Raw genomic sequence first — 14,475 nt, 5'->3', positions numbered from 1 at the left:
GAATCTAGAAAATGTGGGGAAAATACTGGCATCATATACAGTACTTAGCTACTTCTGAAGAAATTATGATGGGACCCTAAAAAAATTACTATGTACAATAATGGATTTGTATACATTTTACATCAGATGAAAACGTTTGTTGTAAGATTCAGATAATTATTTGTTAAAAGCAAGACATTTTAAATGAGAATAAGAAAGAAAAGTATTTCTTTGTGCCCCCCTTTCCCTGTTAATGCCCTACCTGCCCCCCTGGCAAAACTTTGCTAGACCCGCCCCTGCACAGTTACCAGCTGTCAGCTACTCAGAAAAGGATCCTGGTGTTATTTGTCTCTCAGAAACAGTTCATAACTTCCCTTCAACTCATTCATGTCACCTAAAAGGTAAACCTGTTTCTCCATCACCTGTTCAGCTCTGATGATTCAGTAAGGACATCTCCTGGTTTCATCTGCATGTTTCCCTCTCACCAGATATCCAAACCGACATCATGACCAGCAGCTTTTACAGCTGTGCTCCAGCAAACATCAGCTGATACTAGAAATTAATATTAAATAAATTCTAACAACAGCTGTTTAAGCTTAAATGTGCTGCTGTTGTTTAATGCGACATCCGGTTTCCTGTTTCTAACGCAAAGTGGGCGATAAACAAACAAGAGAGAAAAGCCGATCAGCTGATCATTGATCAGTTTCATGATTGAAGTAGAAACAGGAGAGGAGGGAGAGAATGGGAGAAGAAGAGGCAGCTTTGCAGCAAAGACACAGAATAATTCCAGCTTTGTGTCTTTTTCATTGTAGCTGAAGTCCGGGACAAACTGTGTTCCTTTTCACCTCAATACGAAACGCGCAATATTTACTCTGAATACCAGAAGATTCCGTTTTTTACAGGACGGTTGGAGACTCTAATAAATAAAATAAATAAAGACTCTTATAAATAAAATAAGATAAAACAAGTTCAACATCAATAATATCATAGCACCCGCCCAGCAGTATATAAACTCCGTCATGCTAGCTAGTAAGCAGTACGAGTTATTGTAACTGACTGTAAAAAGTCAGCATAACGAAAATAAACTCCACCTAAACTTGGTTTATATCTGACCCAGATAGACTGCAGGTCATAACTTCTTACCTGAAGTTCAGTTCACTGCCTCGGGTCTCTGCTCCTTCTGCGTTTCCGTCATCCACCTGCCAGCGTGTTGCATCTGCTGGCCTCCACCACTTGCTAATGTTACTGAATCTGTGGAAGCTCCGCAATAGCCTCCACCAAACAATTGAGTTATTTTTACACATTTCCCAGCATCTGGCCAATCCACCACCTTTCAGTGTTTATACCGTTACGGGAAAAAGAAAAAGAAAAAAAGAAAAGAAAGGAAACCATCGGCCCATAAAAACGAAAAATCACCATCGGCCCACCGGGCAAATGCCCGGTGTGCCCGATGGCCAGTCCAGCTATGCCTGTTCCTGTGCTACAGGAAAACTCAGCATGGCATAAAAATTCCCTACATAAGGCCTGTGGACATTATGTAGGGAATTTTAAAGCAGTTTATCCACTAGTATTTGGCATATTCCACTGAGATCCCAAGCCACATCACTAGTGTGAGTGACAGTATCTGAGCTAGTTTTGTTTTTATTTTTAAAATATTTCATCCTTCTCTTTTTTTGTCCCTCTGTCTTTGTCTCTCTAGCTCTGGCACTACTTTTTCTCTTCTCTCTGAAACTCTGTTCCAGCCTATCTATCTTTTATGGGCCACTTCTGCTACATTTCCTGCCTTCATTTTTCAACATCACCCAAGGCCACTAATCAAACCACCCAAACACTAATTTCCATGTATTTCTGCCTTGTTACTGGTAAGCCATCATACACCGTGCCCTTTGATCTAGGATGAACATGTAATTAAATGAAAATGGAGATCTAGGCCACACAGTAAAAAAAAAAAAAATCCCCCAGGTTTATGAAAAGAAAACAAAAACCTGCGTTTACGTGGGATCATTAAAAACTGGCAAGCATCTGTGCTTACTTGTGTTTCTTTTGAAGTTTGATGGCTGTGTCTGAAAATGTTGTCTTTTTTTCAGCACTGTATCCTGACATAAATGGAGAAAACTCTGTCGTTGCAGAGAATGTAAGTATTTAACACACAGCAGTAAAACATTTTTAAAACGATTCACATGTGTACAAGTCTATGGATTACAATATGATCAGAATATTCTTGACAAATTCCGTGCAACAAAGAGGCGTTCCTTCCAATTTTCCTCAATATGTTATTACAGGTGGCATTTTAAAAACACTTATTCACTTTCCATGAACATCTGTACCAGCTAGTGGCAAGCACTGCTACAATAACTGTGGAGCATTGTCTGCTTCTCAATGCTCCACAGTTGTTGTTTTTTCTTTTTTCACTCTTATTGTCAAGGTGCTGGATTTGGCACCTTGCACACACCACTGAATAGCTGACTTTGTGAGCGGTCAAGTGTGTGTTTGGTGTTTTGAGAGGTGTGGTGTGTGCACATGATTCTGGTCATCCAGTAGGAACAGTTTAATGTGTTACAGATGGTTAACTAATTGATCTGTCTCACACACCTAGGCGCTCGCCAAACACTTGTGTTTTTTTACTTAGTTCTACTCGTTTTTTTTCCATTTTTGTGGTATGCTGGAAATGCGCATGCTGTTTCGTTAAAGGTTCCCAGTTTCTTCTCCGAAGTATACGAGGAGCCGCTGATGTTCTGTCTGAATGAGGAGGACGAAGAAGACGAGCCTTCACAGTCTGACTCTGGTAAGATTTTCTTTCAAAGTAAATTTACTTTTTTAGAAGTCCGTTTTTAGCTGTGGTTTTAATTGTAGAGTTTGTGGTACATCAACTTTTGTGCAGACGGAAATTGATCACTGTTGTTTTAGGTGCTGTTATGTTCATAGGAAGTTATCCAAGTAGCTTCAAATTATTGAGTGAGTTCAAACTGCAGGAAACATTTCCTTTCCTGAACAGAACTTGGAACTCTAACCGTCGTCTATGGCTGCCGACTGTCCCCGCTGACTATAGGATCACATTTCAGGCCCCTGGCTTGTCTTGCCCCCCTCTCCCTGAAGTTTTTTTAGTCATGTCACTCTGTGTTTACAGTTATTGTTGAACCGAGTAGGATCTTTTCTTTCTTTTTTTATGAACACTTCATCCTGAGTCATCCTGCTTCTGCCAGTAGTGACAGGAGAACAGAAACAAACCAAGCCAATTCCTGACTAAATGGCTGAAGGTGGCTTCACTCTGATGTACTCCTGGATTGCAAGAGGAAGGATTTGAGAGTGGGAACATCCTGTGGGTTAATAATTGGCTGGTATTACTGCAGACCAGACTGATGCCTCAGTGTAAGAATGCTGTGGTTACAAGCTGAGGCTTCAGACTTTATAACACTTGGCACTGAACATCTGTAATCTTAGCATCCTGTGGCGAGTGTAGTTTTTCATGCTAAATGGTTAAGCCATTTTGTCCTCTGTGTGCATGTTTCTCTGTGTTTGTTAGCTGAGTGGAAGCTCTTCATCATTTTCGTGTAGCCTGTGATGTCTGCCTCCCTCTGGCCTCTTTTGACCCCTTAAATCACCTTCTGTGGCTCAGTTCAAATAATATTGGTCACTTGAATGATGTTTTGCACAAGTTTCCCCTCAGTGGGTCATGTTTGAATGAACACAGCTCAGACTGGAAATGACTGGAAATGACTCAGGTTTCATACATGCCTTTCTTCCGGGATAAAGGTGCTCATTTGACCCTTGAAGAATTTAAATTCTTCAGTAAACATTCCTGGCCTGTCAGGTATCGTGAGTGGCTAGAAGGTTTTTACATTTTTTAGTGAAGTAGTGAAGCTTATATTGTGATTCTGGTCTGTTTGTTAACACTAACAATATGGCTGCATACGTTGAGCTAATGCGTCATCAGATACACAGACAGAACTTGTGTATCCAGCGCTTCAGCTAGGGATGAGGAATTTCGAATGTAGCTGTCATCTTTCCCCTGTCTTCTTGATGTCATCTTTCCTGTCTCCATTTCAGATTACTGTAACTTCTTTGACATGGCTGTATGTATAAAGAAAACTATTTTAAAAAAAAAGGGATTTACTGTTTTCAAGATTCATATGATAATTTGGATTTTTTTGAGAGAGGAATAAAGGACAGTGTTTGTCTTCTTCAGTCACACATTCCCCCATCTCTGCCTTCCTAATGCCCCCGATATTTAAATACCACACCCAAAACACACTCTTGCACCCAAATGCCTACATACAGACGAATACACATACCATTCCCCATCACATCCTTCCAGGTCAGCATTTTAATGTGAGTTTAGCGAACAAATAGCAAAGGCCACTTCATCCCGAGGAGTGCTGCTCTCCTCCACAGTTGAGGAGAGGGAAGAAGTTTCTGTGTGCGTGTGTGTTCACTTGTGTATTTGATTGGACGAATTCAGTAGGGAAGAGTGCTCTGAGTGGGACAGGGGTATAGGGAAGTAAAAAGGGGGTGTTTGTGGCTGAATGGGGGTTGCCAGGGCTTTGCTGAATGCAGTTTTCCAGCAGCTTGTTGAGATCTCCAGGGAAAGGAGAGCAGAGGAGTGTTAAAGCAGTGTGTGTTTATGTGTGTGTGTGTAATGGGGGGGAAACTGTGAGAGAAAGGGATTTATGATATGGATAGTTTGGCAGGGTGTCAACAAACGATAAGTGCAGCACCAGGAGCGCCAAGAAGAGTCTGCGACCCCGACTGTGGGATCTAATTGGAGAATGGAAAAAAGGATTAAACCTCGCACAGACCCCACAAAGGCAGCATTAATGTTCACTAGCCCAGTGCCAACACCCTCCATCACCCCTCCCCATGCACATACACAGAAACTTTCTATAGTCACAGTGTACCTCTTTTTCTACTCTTTGCATATATTCTGCCTACAAAACCCATCTCATCTCCTTTTTCTCTCTCTGTTTTTCACATTCCTTCATTTATGTGCATTTGTAAACCCATGCTTGACCTCTTTTCACAGTGCCATTGTCCACTTTCTCTTGTAAATCCTCTTTACCATCCTTTTTGCTGATCTTCACTTGTATCTGTGCTGTTGCAACTGGAGCACTGTACTCCTGCAGTTTGGCAAGAGGAGGAAACATGGATGAAGAAAACAGCAGCAGCTCTCTGTGCTGTCTCCATGGAGAAGCTGCTAACCTGGCAGTCCCTCCTCCACTCTCAGCTGGGCTTTGACATGCTAAAATATAGAGAACGAGAGAATGGAGTGATTGAGAAGGACTCTCTTTAGATGGCATTAGGCATATTTGGGATGAATTACCAGTGCCTTTAACTGGGTAGTGTTCAGCTATGCAGCCTGGTATCTCTCCGAGACAGTTATGGACTCACAGGCTTAATGATTTCTATCGTGTCTGAGACTCACTTTCAATAAGCAGTCTGGCTTCATGTTTTTCTTCGCTGCCGGTTCTAAAGTCAATCCTATGTTTGATTGTATATCTGTTTCTCTCCCTTCCTCAGTCCCTCCTTTCAGCTGTCAATACCCTCCTCCCTCTGCTCCTGTCAGCATGTCTATATCTCGCTCCCTCTTTCTCATGACCGTGTGTGGTATATGAGCGAAGAAGGCAGAGACGGACTTAGTCACCCAGGAGTTTGCTCAGATGTAAGAAGAGCAGACAGAGAGGAAACTCAAAAAGAAAGAGTTCAGTCCCGGCTCTGCTGGACAGTTGGTTGAGAGCTGTGGAGGGGGAAGGGGAGTAGTTTAGGGGGAGGGGTGGTTCGGGGAGACAGAGGGGAACATGCTGGCTCACTCCTGAAGTGTCAGAGTGTCTGCAGCAGGGCTCCGGGAAAAAAAAGGAGAGTGAGTGCTACAGCTAGTCCACAGTTTGTTCGGCCATGTGGAAATAGATGTAACTTAAGGCTCTGCTCATTTATTCATCAAACACATCGAGCTGTTCGGATGAAGATTTTCTTTAAGATCGTAACTCATGGACTCTGACTCCGACTGCCCTTTCAACTACTCCTGGCCTTCTTTTCCCAAGATGAGGATGCGCCGGAAGATGGGAAAAAAAGGTAACGCGGCATTAAAAAACATATTTAAAAGTAGTTTTGCTATTCTGTCACTTCGACAGGTATAGTTCTGCGAGTGGCCACAAATCTTAATTCACTTTTCACTTCACTGTCATTGACATCCTTAAAACACATTTCTGACATATTGATGTCTGCAGTGTTTGACAGACACACAAAAAAAAAGACGTGGAAAAACATGTGGAATAATTTTAAAGTGAAAAATGTTAACTTTCTAAACAGATTAGGCAGCCCTTCTGGCAAACTCAGGACTTTACTTCTAAATGCCCTGTTGGCAGGCATGTTTCACCATTCACTGTGGAACAATAAAGTTAAAATTAGACTTTTCCCATTACACACTCTTACTCACAGACATCAACTGCAGCACCGAGTCTGTCAGAGAGAGCTAACTGCATGTTTACCAGTGATGTAACCTGATACCTGACAGTATGTTGGGGAATGTCAGATGTCCACTCGAGGCTGATTGAGTGGTTTGGGGCTTTCGACATCTTCAAACTGTTGTGTGCATCTATACCCTGCTGAGAAGTCATGGCCTCATGTGACTGCTAGGTTGCAGTGCAAATGGGAGGCCCACTGTTTAATATGTGCGGTCATATCCCTAGCCTCAGGGAACTGCACTTGATAGTTCTAATTGGTTGTTTAGGTGTCAGTGAAAGAGTGACTGTGGCTGAATTGAGTCTTGGTTTATTATCAGGCACGGAACCAAAATCTGGTTAATACTTCATCTTGGCATAAAAATGTGTTATTTCATTGTTAGTCATGGGAGAGTTAAATTAAATGCTAAAAATAGTGCATGATTAAACCAGAGTGGTTAAACAGTTCGTTGCTTGTGTACAAGTGATTCTGTGTTTGTTGGGAGAAGCGAGAAAGAGAGAGGGAGTTAGGATCAGAGAGACAGACACGGGGAAAGATTATGTTACTGCCATGGCTGTGTCATGGCTCAGCTCCAGTTGTCTTTTCCTCATCTTTCACCATAAACCTCTGCAAGATTATCTATGTTATTGCTTTGTAATTGTGATTGACATAGGCTAGCTTTATACACACTGCTGGCCTGTGCTCTCTCATTGAGGAACAGAAACGATGGCACTGCATCAACTTTTTGAACTGAACCGAACTGCTTCTACTCGATTTCGACTTTCTTTTATTTCTGGTCTAACAATACACCTGCAAAGTGAAATGTGATTTCAGGTGTGCACAGACAGACGTTTATTTCTTTGCTCTGAGAGTTGCACGGCTCATTCTTTACCTTTTCCTGTAAATACAATGGGCCTGTGATGCTTGGATTGGGATGTTTGACCACAGGTGTCATAACTCAGAGCGGTTTTGTGGATTTTGGTGGACAATTGTTCTAATGATTTAAAAGTCCCGAACACTGAAGTTAAATAAATGCCTCCCCTATTTTTATAAGGTAATAAGACCTCCTGTTGTGATTCTTTGAGACTTGGCTTGTTATTTTACTTTCAGCTCTCATCAAAGTGACAGCTGTTTAGTGTGGTCCTTGTAAAGCAAGTTACATCATAAAAGAAGGAACAGCATGAACAAATAATCCATTTATAATTATAATAAGCAAGCCTAGGTGTTTATACGATTAATCATTGTTATTGTATGTTTATCTTGAATTTTATGTTTTGCCCTACAGCTTCTAAAAGGAGTGAACCTTGAGAAAGAAGCCTTGTGGCGGCCCTGCCTCCCCCCCCTCTTCATCCTGACTACCTTGGTCTCCCTCTCCCAGGGGTGTGCATGGGTTGAAGGGTCACTCTCTGTGTTTAACTGCCCTGGTCTGGAAACCTGGCACTGACTGCTGTCTTTGTCTGTTTTGCTTTAGAGTCTCTCTCGGTCTCAGTTTTTCTCACTGCTGCTACTTTAGGCATTGCTACTGTATACGGTTGCTTCTCACTAAGGGACATGCTCTGAATATCACATCACTTCAGCTTTACTTTTAGCGAGCAAAAATCCTACATAAATAGACCCACATACTGCTCTGCTGTCTTTAAAAAAAACACATGCCCTTTCAAGTCACAGCTGATTGACTGCTTACTCTGCCTCAGGAAGAAAGACAGCTTTTCCAGCAGGACGAATTATTTTTTGCTGTTGTAACTTGTTGGCAATATGAACACCCTGCTTCTGTTATTCCCCCAGTTAACTAATGTTAAACACAGATCACACTGCCCGACAGTAATGTTCACTGAGCCAGAATTTATGGGTCAGAGGTGTGTGAATGATTGAGGCCACAGCGGCCAGCTGTGGCTTTGGACCCTGCCCAGAGCCAGAACTATTAGGTCTGTCTGTCAAGTCCCTAAAGTAGGTTTATATGAAATGATATCTGCTTTCAAACAGCAGTTTGACCCACATCCAGAATCTAACCCCCTTCTGTGGATTTGATGTTGGACTAAAACTAATCCTTTTCTACATAGCAGAAAGTTTTACGTGACTTTGCGCAGGTACAGTGAATCTGGTTTGAGGTTCATATACAGTATAATCTCTTCAGGTGGAACTAAGAGGATCCAGACGTTTTTAACAACAGAGAATCAGGTTGTAAAAATGTAAGAATTTCGCTGAGAGATATAAAAACTTTGGCGGTCCGGGACTGATGTGCAGTCATCTCTGTATATGCTGCAGTACTTAAACTTGGGTTAATTCATTTATGTTTAACATGGATGTAATGGGAATCATCTGGTGTCCTCATCAATGTCAGCTCAGCTCCCTGTTGCCTCTCATATTTATCTAACTTGCAGCATATAGGAAGCGCAGCCAGTTTCTTCTTTGATTTATTCACTGTTACAGTTGCTGAATGCCTTTTTTTATTATTATTCTGCAGTGCTGGCAGCTTGGACACAATGGATAAACTATTGATTTATTTAAAAAGAAGACTGTTGAGTCTTGCTTTAATAACTGCTTGATGAGCTGAGGTTTAAAACAGCAGTGCCAAAGACACTGTTGGAGGCAAGGCTTGGTCACGGCAAGGTGAGTATGTGGAGCTTAATAATGTAACTATTATATGTAACGCTAATGATGCTGCCTCTTCTGATTACTGTGACCAGAAATGCACCGGCTGCTGGTGTGATTAGATTTTTCTATTGAATATTCAGCTTATTGTAAATTACTCTCAAAGTTTTCTTTCTTTGGACCAGAGTCAGGGACTCAAATGCTTTGAGGACTTTTTTCTTTTGTTAATAAGTAATGTAATGTATTGGTGGCAGTTTCACAGTTCAGGTAATCATAAATTGACTTACTTTGGTGATTAACCAATCATTTTACTGTACGTCCCATTTTCCCTCTGATGCTTTGAAATCAAAAAAGGCAATCGATGAAATGTTTGCGCTCTTTTTGTCCTGCTCCTGCTACTTGTGCACATGTGCTGTTCACCTAGTTTACTTTTAGATGGCATAGAAAAGAGCAACCTTCACTTTGAGGAAGTCAACAAAATGTAAAACAATAATCTTGTAGCTTGTTACGCATGTTACTTTTAAAAAAGTAACATTACCTAACACTGGCAGAAACACACATTTTGCTGATGGTTATCTAGTAGCAGTAAAAAAAAAAAACTATATTAAAAAAAGTAAAGTCAGTGTACCTGGTTAGTGTTTAATAGAGATTTTTTATGAGCAGTCAGAATTCACAAGTAAGTTTGGTGCAGTAGTTTGAAAATAATTGTTACTGTGGTTATTTTTCACATTAAAAGCAGCAGCTGACTAAGCAGTCTCACCTCAAGTCTCACCTGATTTCTAGCTGTTTTATAGCTTTTGAGGATTTTTATCTGATGCTAACCATTTTATATACATTTTTTAAATTATGATTTTATGACCTATGTGTGTTTATTTTGCTGCCACTATCATTTTAAGTTGCATTTTAATAGTACTCTATAAATAATGAGTATGAGAATAATGATAATAATGATGCGTTTAAACTTTCTTAAAAGATGATGTACCCATTAGCGTCTTATCAAAGGTTTATTGTTATGTGTAGTATTACTGGTAACATTTACCTTCTTTGTTTATGTGAATCGGTTATTTTCAAACCTGAAATACTTCATAAGAAACTGAGTTGTGGAGAGGGTGTGCTTTATACAGAGCAACATCCCAGAGGGAGCTTTGCGTGTTTTGAGAGCAGGAGTGTTTTTCCCCGTTTAACAGTAAAACCAGGCTGCTGCTCACAGTGGCTCTTCTGTGTTGAAAGGGTTCCTCTCAATGCTACTGTGTGCTCACCAGGAGTTATTTCCACTCACCCGCTGCATCGAAGGCAGGGCGGAGAAGAAACAAGCCTACAGATGTCTACTCTCAACTCCGTGCACGCCCTTTCACGCGTGTGTGCAAAGAGCCATTCAGATAGAGGCACACACATACACACACACATACATGCACACGCTCATACACAAACTCATACAGAGACTCTTAGTCCTGAACAATGACAAGCAACTGCCCAGGATGTCTATGTCACTTCCTGTGTTTGTGAGAAGTTATTTGGTGTTGCTGTGGAAACTAAATGTAATATTGAAAAATCCCGGCTCTCTGTGCATTCTTCTCTCTCTGTAGAGAAAAGCCAGTCCATAAGGGAGAGCCAGGCCTCGTCTCCAACACTGGCTGCAGCTGCCAGACTGTCAGCGATGATACACGGCAAAGACCAAGTGTATGCCAACGCCATGCTGGTGGATCAGGTGAGTTGGCTGAAGTTTTTCTATACAGTGTCATTAGGAAAAATGCAGTTTACGACAGCGATATCATTTAGAACAGCGCATGAACAACAGACTTTGCTCATAAGATGTGAATCGTTTCACTGGATGAGCTGCAAATCATCTGGTGGAACAGTTTGGGGTCCCTCTCATTGCATTCTCACTTTTCTTTTCCAGGTGGATGATGCTGACATTAAATACCGCTCTCCAGGGGAGGAGGAGGTCAGCCCTGCATCTCATGTTGACAGCTCCAGCTGGGATTCGTTCTCTGTGACTCCCCCTAATTCAGGGAACTGCTCCCGGAGCCGGTGCCCATCGTCACCCCACAACAGGCTGAGGGGAATCCAAGGTTCTGGCCTAGAGAACCACAGAGAGCAATCCCCTCTTGTCTCTCCCCCCTGTCCTTTCGCTTCCTCCCCGTCTTTTCCTTCCTCGCCCCTGGCTTCCGCCCTCCGTTTGTTTGAGGGAGCACACAAGCGTCAGCCGCAGACAGGCTTGCCACTCTCTCCTTCTTTGAGTCGTAGCGGATGCAGCTTCACAGAGGCATGCCGAGGCTTGAGGTAGGACGCAATTGCAGTTATTCTTGAAAAGGTTTAGACTATTTCTTCTATTGAGATTATGTTAAAGATCACTCCGACCTACTTCAGAAGTGTGTTGTGGGGTTTTGTTGACTTGGATGATAAGCAGTCTTCCATTTAATCCATACAAAGACAGCAAACTCCAGTTTGCTTGGAATTTCAACAAGATAATTTTTTTTCCTACATTGTTTTAAGTGAAGGTGTGGAAAGCGGCAGGAAGCGTGCTCAAGTTGCTGAACATTGCTTCATTTTTCTCAGCAATGCAGAGTCAAAATCATAGTGTTTGATTTGAATATGATGACTGTCTATGGCGTTTGCCAGAATGGCTTTGAGGCTGACCAAAAATCTTGTTCTGTATCCTCACTGGACTCCTCCCACACCCAAATTTTTCTTCACCTACTGCCACCTACCTGTTAGCTGCCTCCGGCATCCCACAAGCTAACTAAGTCTGTGGATGCCATAAACAGCAGCGCCATAAAAGTAAAGGACTCCTTCTTTCAGACTCAATATCCCCACTTCCCTCGGAATGCTGGAGGTGGGAATTAAAGATCTCATGGACTGGAAGAATGAGAATCCAGATACAAGTTTTCTTGTGTCTGTAATGAGTTTTCTATGGAGAGTGGCTCGAGCCTTAGAGATAGGGTGAGAAGTTCAGTCATTTGGGAGAGACTCAGAGTAGAACCACTAGTCCTCCACATTGAGACAGTTGAGGTGGTTTGAACATCTGTTTAGGATGCCTCCTACGCGCGTCCTAGGTGAGGTGTTCCAGGCATGTCGTACTGAAATGAAGCCCCAAGGTAGACTCAGGACATGCTGGAGAGATCATGTCTCTTGGCTGGCCTGGGAACACCTCTTGGGTTTCCGTGGATGAGAGCTGTAGGAGATGGTTGGGGAAAGGGAGCGCTGGGCTTCACTGCTTAAGCCGCTGCCCTGCGACCCATCCCTGGATAAGTGGTAGAAAATCAGTGGTTGATGGGCTGATTCTCAGGTCATGAGGTCCATCTGCAAAATATTACAGCTCATCAGGAACCAGTGTGTTATTTTGTGGAATGCTGCAGTTTAGAATTAAAGCTTGCACTTCCTACTTGAGCTTCTGAGCAGCTGGTGATGTTATGGTCCTTGCACACTTTATTATTAGTATTTCAATCAGAATAAGTGTTGTTATGGTTCTGCACATTGTTCTGGTTTATGATAGCTGTCGGAATACAGTTTGTCTCCAACTATATTCTGCAAATGTGAGTGTGCGATGCTAGGAGTTATACTGTCAGTAGGATTTTTAAGTAAATCTTTATAGCTAGTTTTATTTTGTTCTTAACATAATGTGGAGTAAAGTATTAACTGTCAGTCACTTTTAGCGAATGACAGGACCTTAACCTAGACATGTGTGTGTTTAAATCCGTGTGTGTGTGTATGATTGTGCACAGCCCTAGTCTAGAGTGTGACAGTGGAGAGGAGGACATACTGGGACATTCCTACCCAGCCTCATCTTTAAGGCAACAGTCCATTCTGCGCTCCGGCTCAGGAGGAGAGAGAGACTCTTTTGACGCTTCTCCAGATTTCAGTCGTACACAATCCGACATCACGCACAAATCAACCAAGGTATACCCCTTCCCTTCTGGTTCATGAAACATTATCATAAGCTTGTATAAACTATGAATTAAAAATGTGTCTTATTAAGTGACCATAATATCCTCAACACAGTTTTTGTTCCATTTGAATATTTTCCTTGATTGTCGTCTGTTTTTTTTTTTTTTTAAATTAATCATCAATTTTTCAGTAGGAAAAAATGAAAAACCCATACAAATACATACCCATACAACCCATACATACTCATACAGTATATGCTAAGCATTACAAAAGAGACAGCTTTGCCTTACAATCTTTAGTAAATAAGCCCAGACTATAAACAGCTCAATAACATGGACGAAAGGGCAGAGTCTATTGGTCTGTTTGTCCTGCAGGTTTCTGCTGTTCTCTGATTTTGCTGTTCACAGGACTCAATCTGTGAACTTCTATTTACTGCTCTGATTTGTTTTCTCACCTAGAGCCCAGAGGAGGCTGAGGTCCGTCTTCGCTCCTACTCCTACTCCTCGCCTAAAGCAAAGCCGTCACGGCCACTGCTAAACCGCGATGCAACAATCACTGATTTGGAAGAAGGTGAGTGAACTTTGCCCCCTTTGCCCCGATAGTTCCCAAGAGGCAGCTGAATGGACAAATGTGCCACATGTTCAACAGTGGGAAGACCAGACAGGTGTCAAAATCAGCTGAAGCTCCATGAAGTATATCTGTGTCAGCTTTGCTTCAGAATAGATCTGCTTGTGAGGGTGTTTGTAAGTAAAGGTCATGCTTTATCCTGTGTAGATGGAGCATTCAGCAGCAGCGGTCGTTCTCTACTTCAGGCTTTATCTCTTTCTAAATCCCTCTCTCGTCTCAACCAAGTTAGTAAGTACAAGAAAGACGTCGAGCCACAGCTTGAATACTACGGGCTGGTCGGGAAAAAAGCTTTTCAGTCTCTTTCTGGGTCAACCATGGGGCAGGGCTGCACAATTAAAATTCATATCTGGTATCTATAAACTTTTTTTTATGACACACTGTAAAAAGTATATTTATGCAAAGCTGAAAAACCTGCAAGAGGAACTCGTGAGAAGCAAAATCATTTTACTACACTTTATGTTGTAAAAGGATTTTTCCAGATGTTTTCACACAAGCAAAAACATTTTTGTCATTGTTGCATAAATTGTGCAGCTCTGCATCTTCGGTGGGATTTGATTTTTGGTACACTTACATGCACAGTTTTCTCTAAAACTAATTAAGATTTTTTTTGTAATAAAATAGTAGTTCTCCTGCCTTATATAAAAAATGACTGAGCAAAAGAGGACTGGGGCATTGGAAGAATGAAGATCTCCTTTAGATCATCTAATAGCAGAATTGTTCCTGTCCTGAAGCTTTTGTTATTCTTCCATTTGGGTACATGTTGTGTTTCTCCTCTTTGTTTTTTTTTTCTTTTTCCATCGTTGCTATCATCTGGTTTTTCGAGGCAAGACTTGCTGCTGTGTTTGTTCTTTCTCTGTAGGGGTTTGCTGGCTCCAGACTCTTTCCATGATCTCTATATTAGTTTCTAACTCAATTTTAAATGGGAAAGATTTTTTAACCCTCTCTGCTGATTCA

The 14,475-nt window shown here is 41.8% G+C and overlaps 1 protein-coding gene across 6 annotated transcripts in view; it reads left to right on the top strand.

Annotated features, from left to right (window-relative positions):
* The window catches only part of LOC116311026 (rho guanine nucleotide exchange factor 28-like), a 43,554-nt gene that overhangs the window by 12,045 nt on the left and 17,034 nt on the right, over nucleotides 1-14,475 (top strand). For 2 of the 6 annotated variants that reach the window (XM_039620730.1, XM_039620728.1), the window contains exons 9-15: nucleotides 2,067-2,113; nucleotides 2,671-2,764; nucleotides 10,593-10,714; nucleotides 10,907-11,289; nucleotides 12,732-12,906; nucleotides 13,353-13,464; nucleotides 13,669-13,749. In XM_039620730.1, coding sequence (XP_039476664.1) covers nucleotides 2,067-2,113; nucleotides 2,671-2,764; nucleotides 10,593-10,714; nucleotides 10,907-11,289; nucleotides 12,732-12,906; nucleotides 13,353-13,464; nucleotides 13,669-13,749 — 1,014 coding nt within the window. Of the gene's footprint in view, nucleotides 1-2,066; nucleotides 2,114-2,670; nucleotides 2,765-5,769; nucleotides 6,046-10,592; nucleotides 10,715-10,906; nucleotides 11,290-12,731; nucleotides 12,907-13,352; nucleotides 13,465-13,668; nucleotides 13,750-14,475 lie in introns of those variants that run through there. The other 4 variants (XM_039620731.1, XM_039620729.1, XM_031728021.2 and 1 more) reach the window with 2 other exon arrangements.

The sequence above is a fragment of the Oreochromis aureus genome, linkage group 12 (assembly GCF_013358895.1).
Source record: "Oreochromis aureus strain Israel breed Guangdong linkage group 12, ZZ_aureus, whole genome shotgun sequence".
Taxonomy (NCBI): Eukaryota; Metazoa; Chordata; class Actinopteri; order Cichliformes; family Cichlidae; genus Oreochromis; species Oreochromis aureus.
The sequence above is the reverse complement of the archived record's forward strand: the minus strand, read 5'-3'. Positions and strand labels throughout refer to the sequence as shown.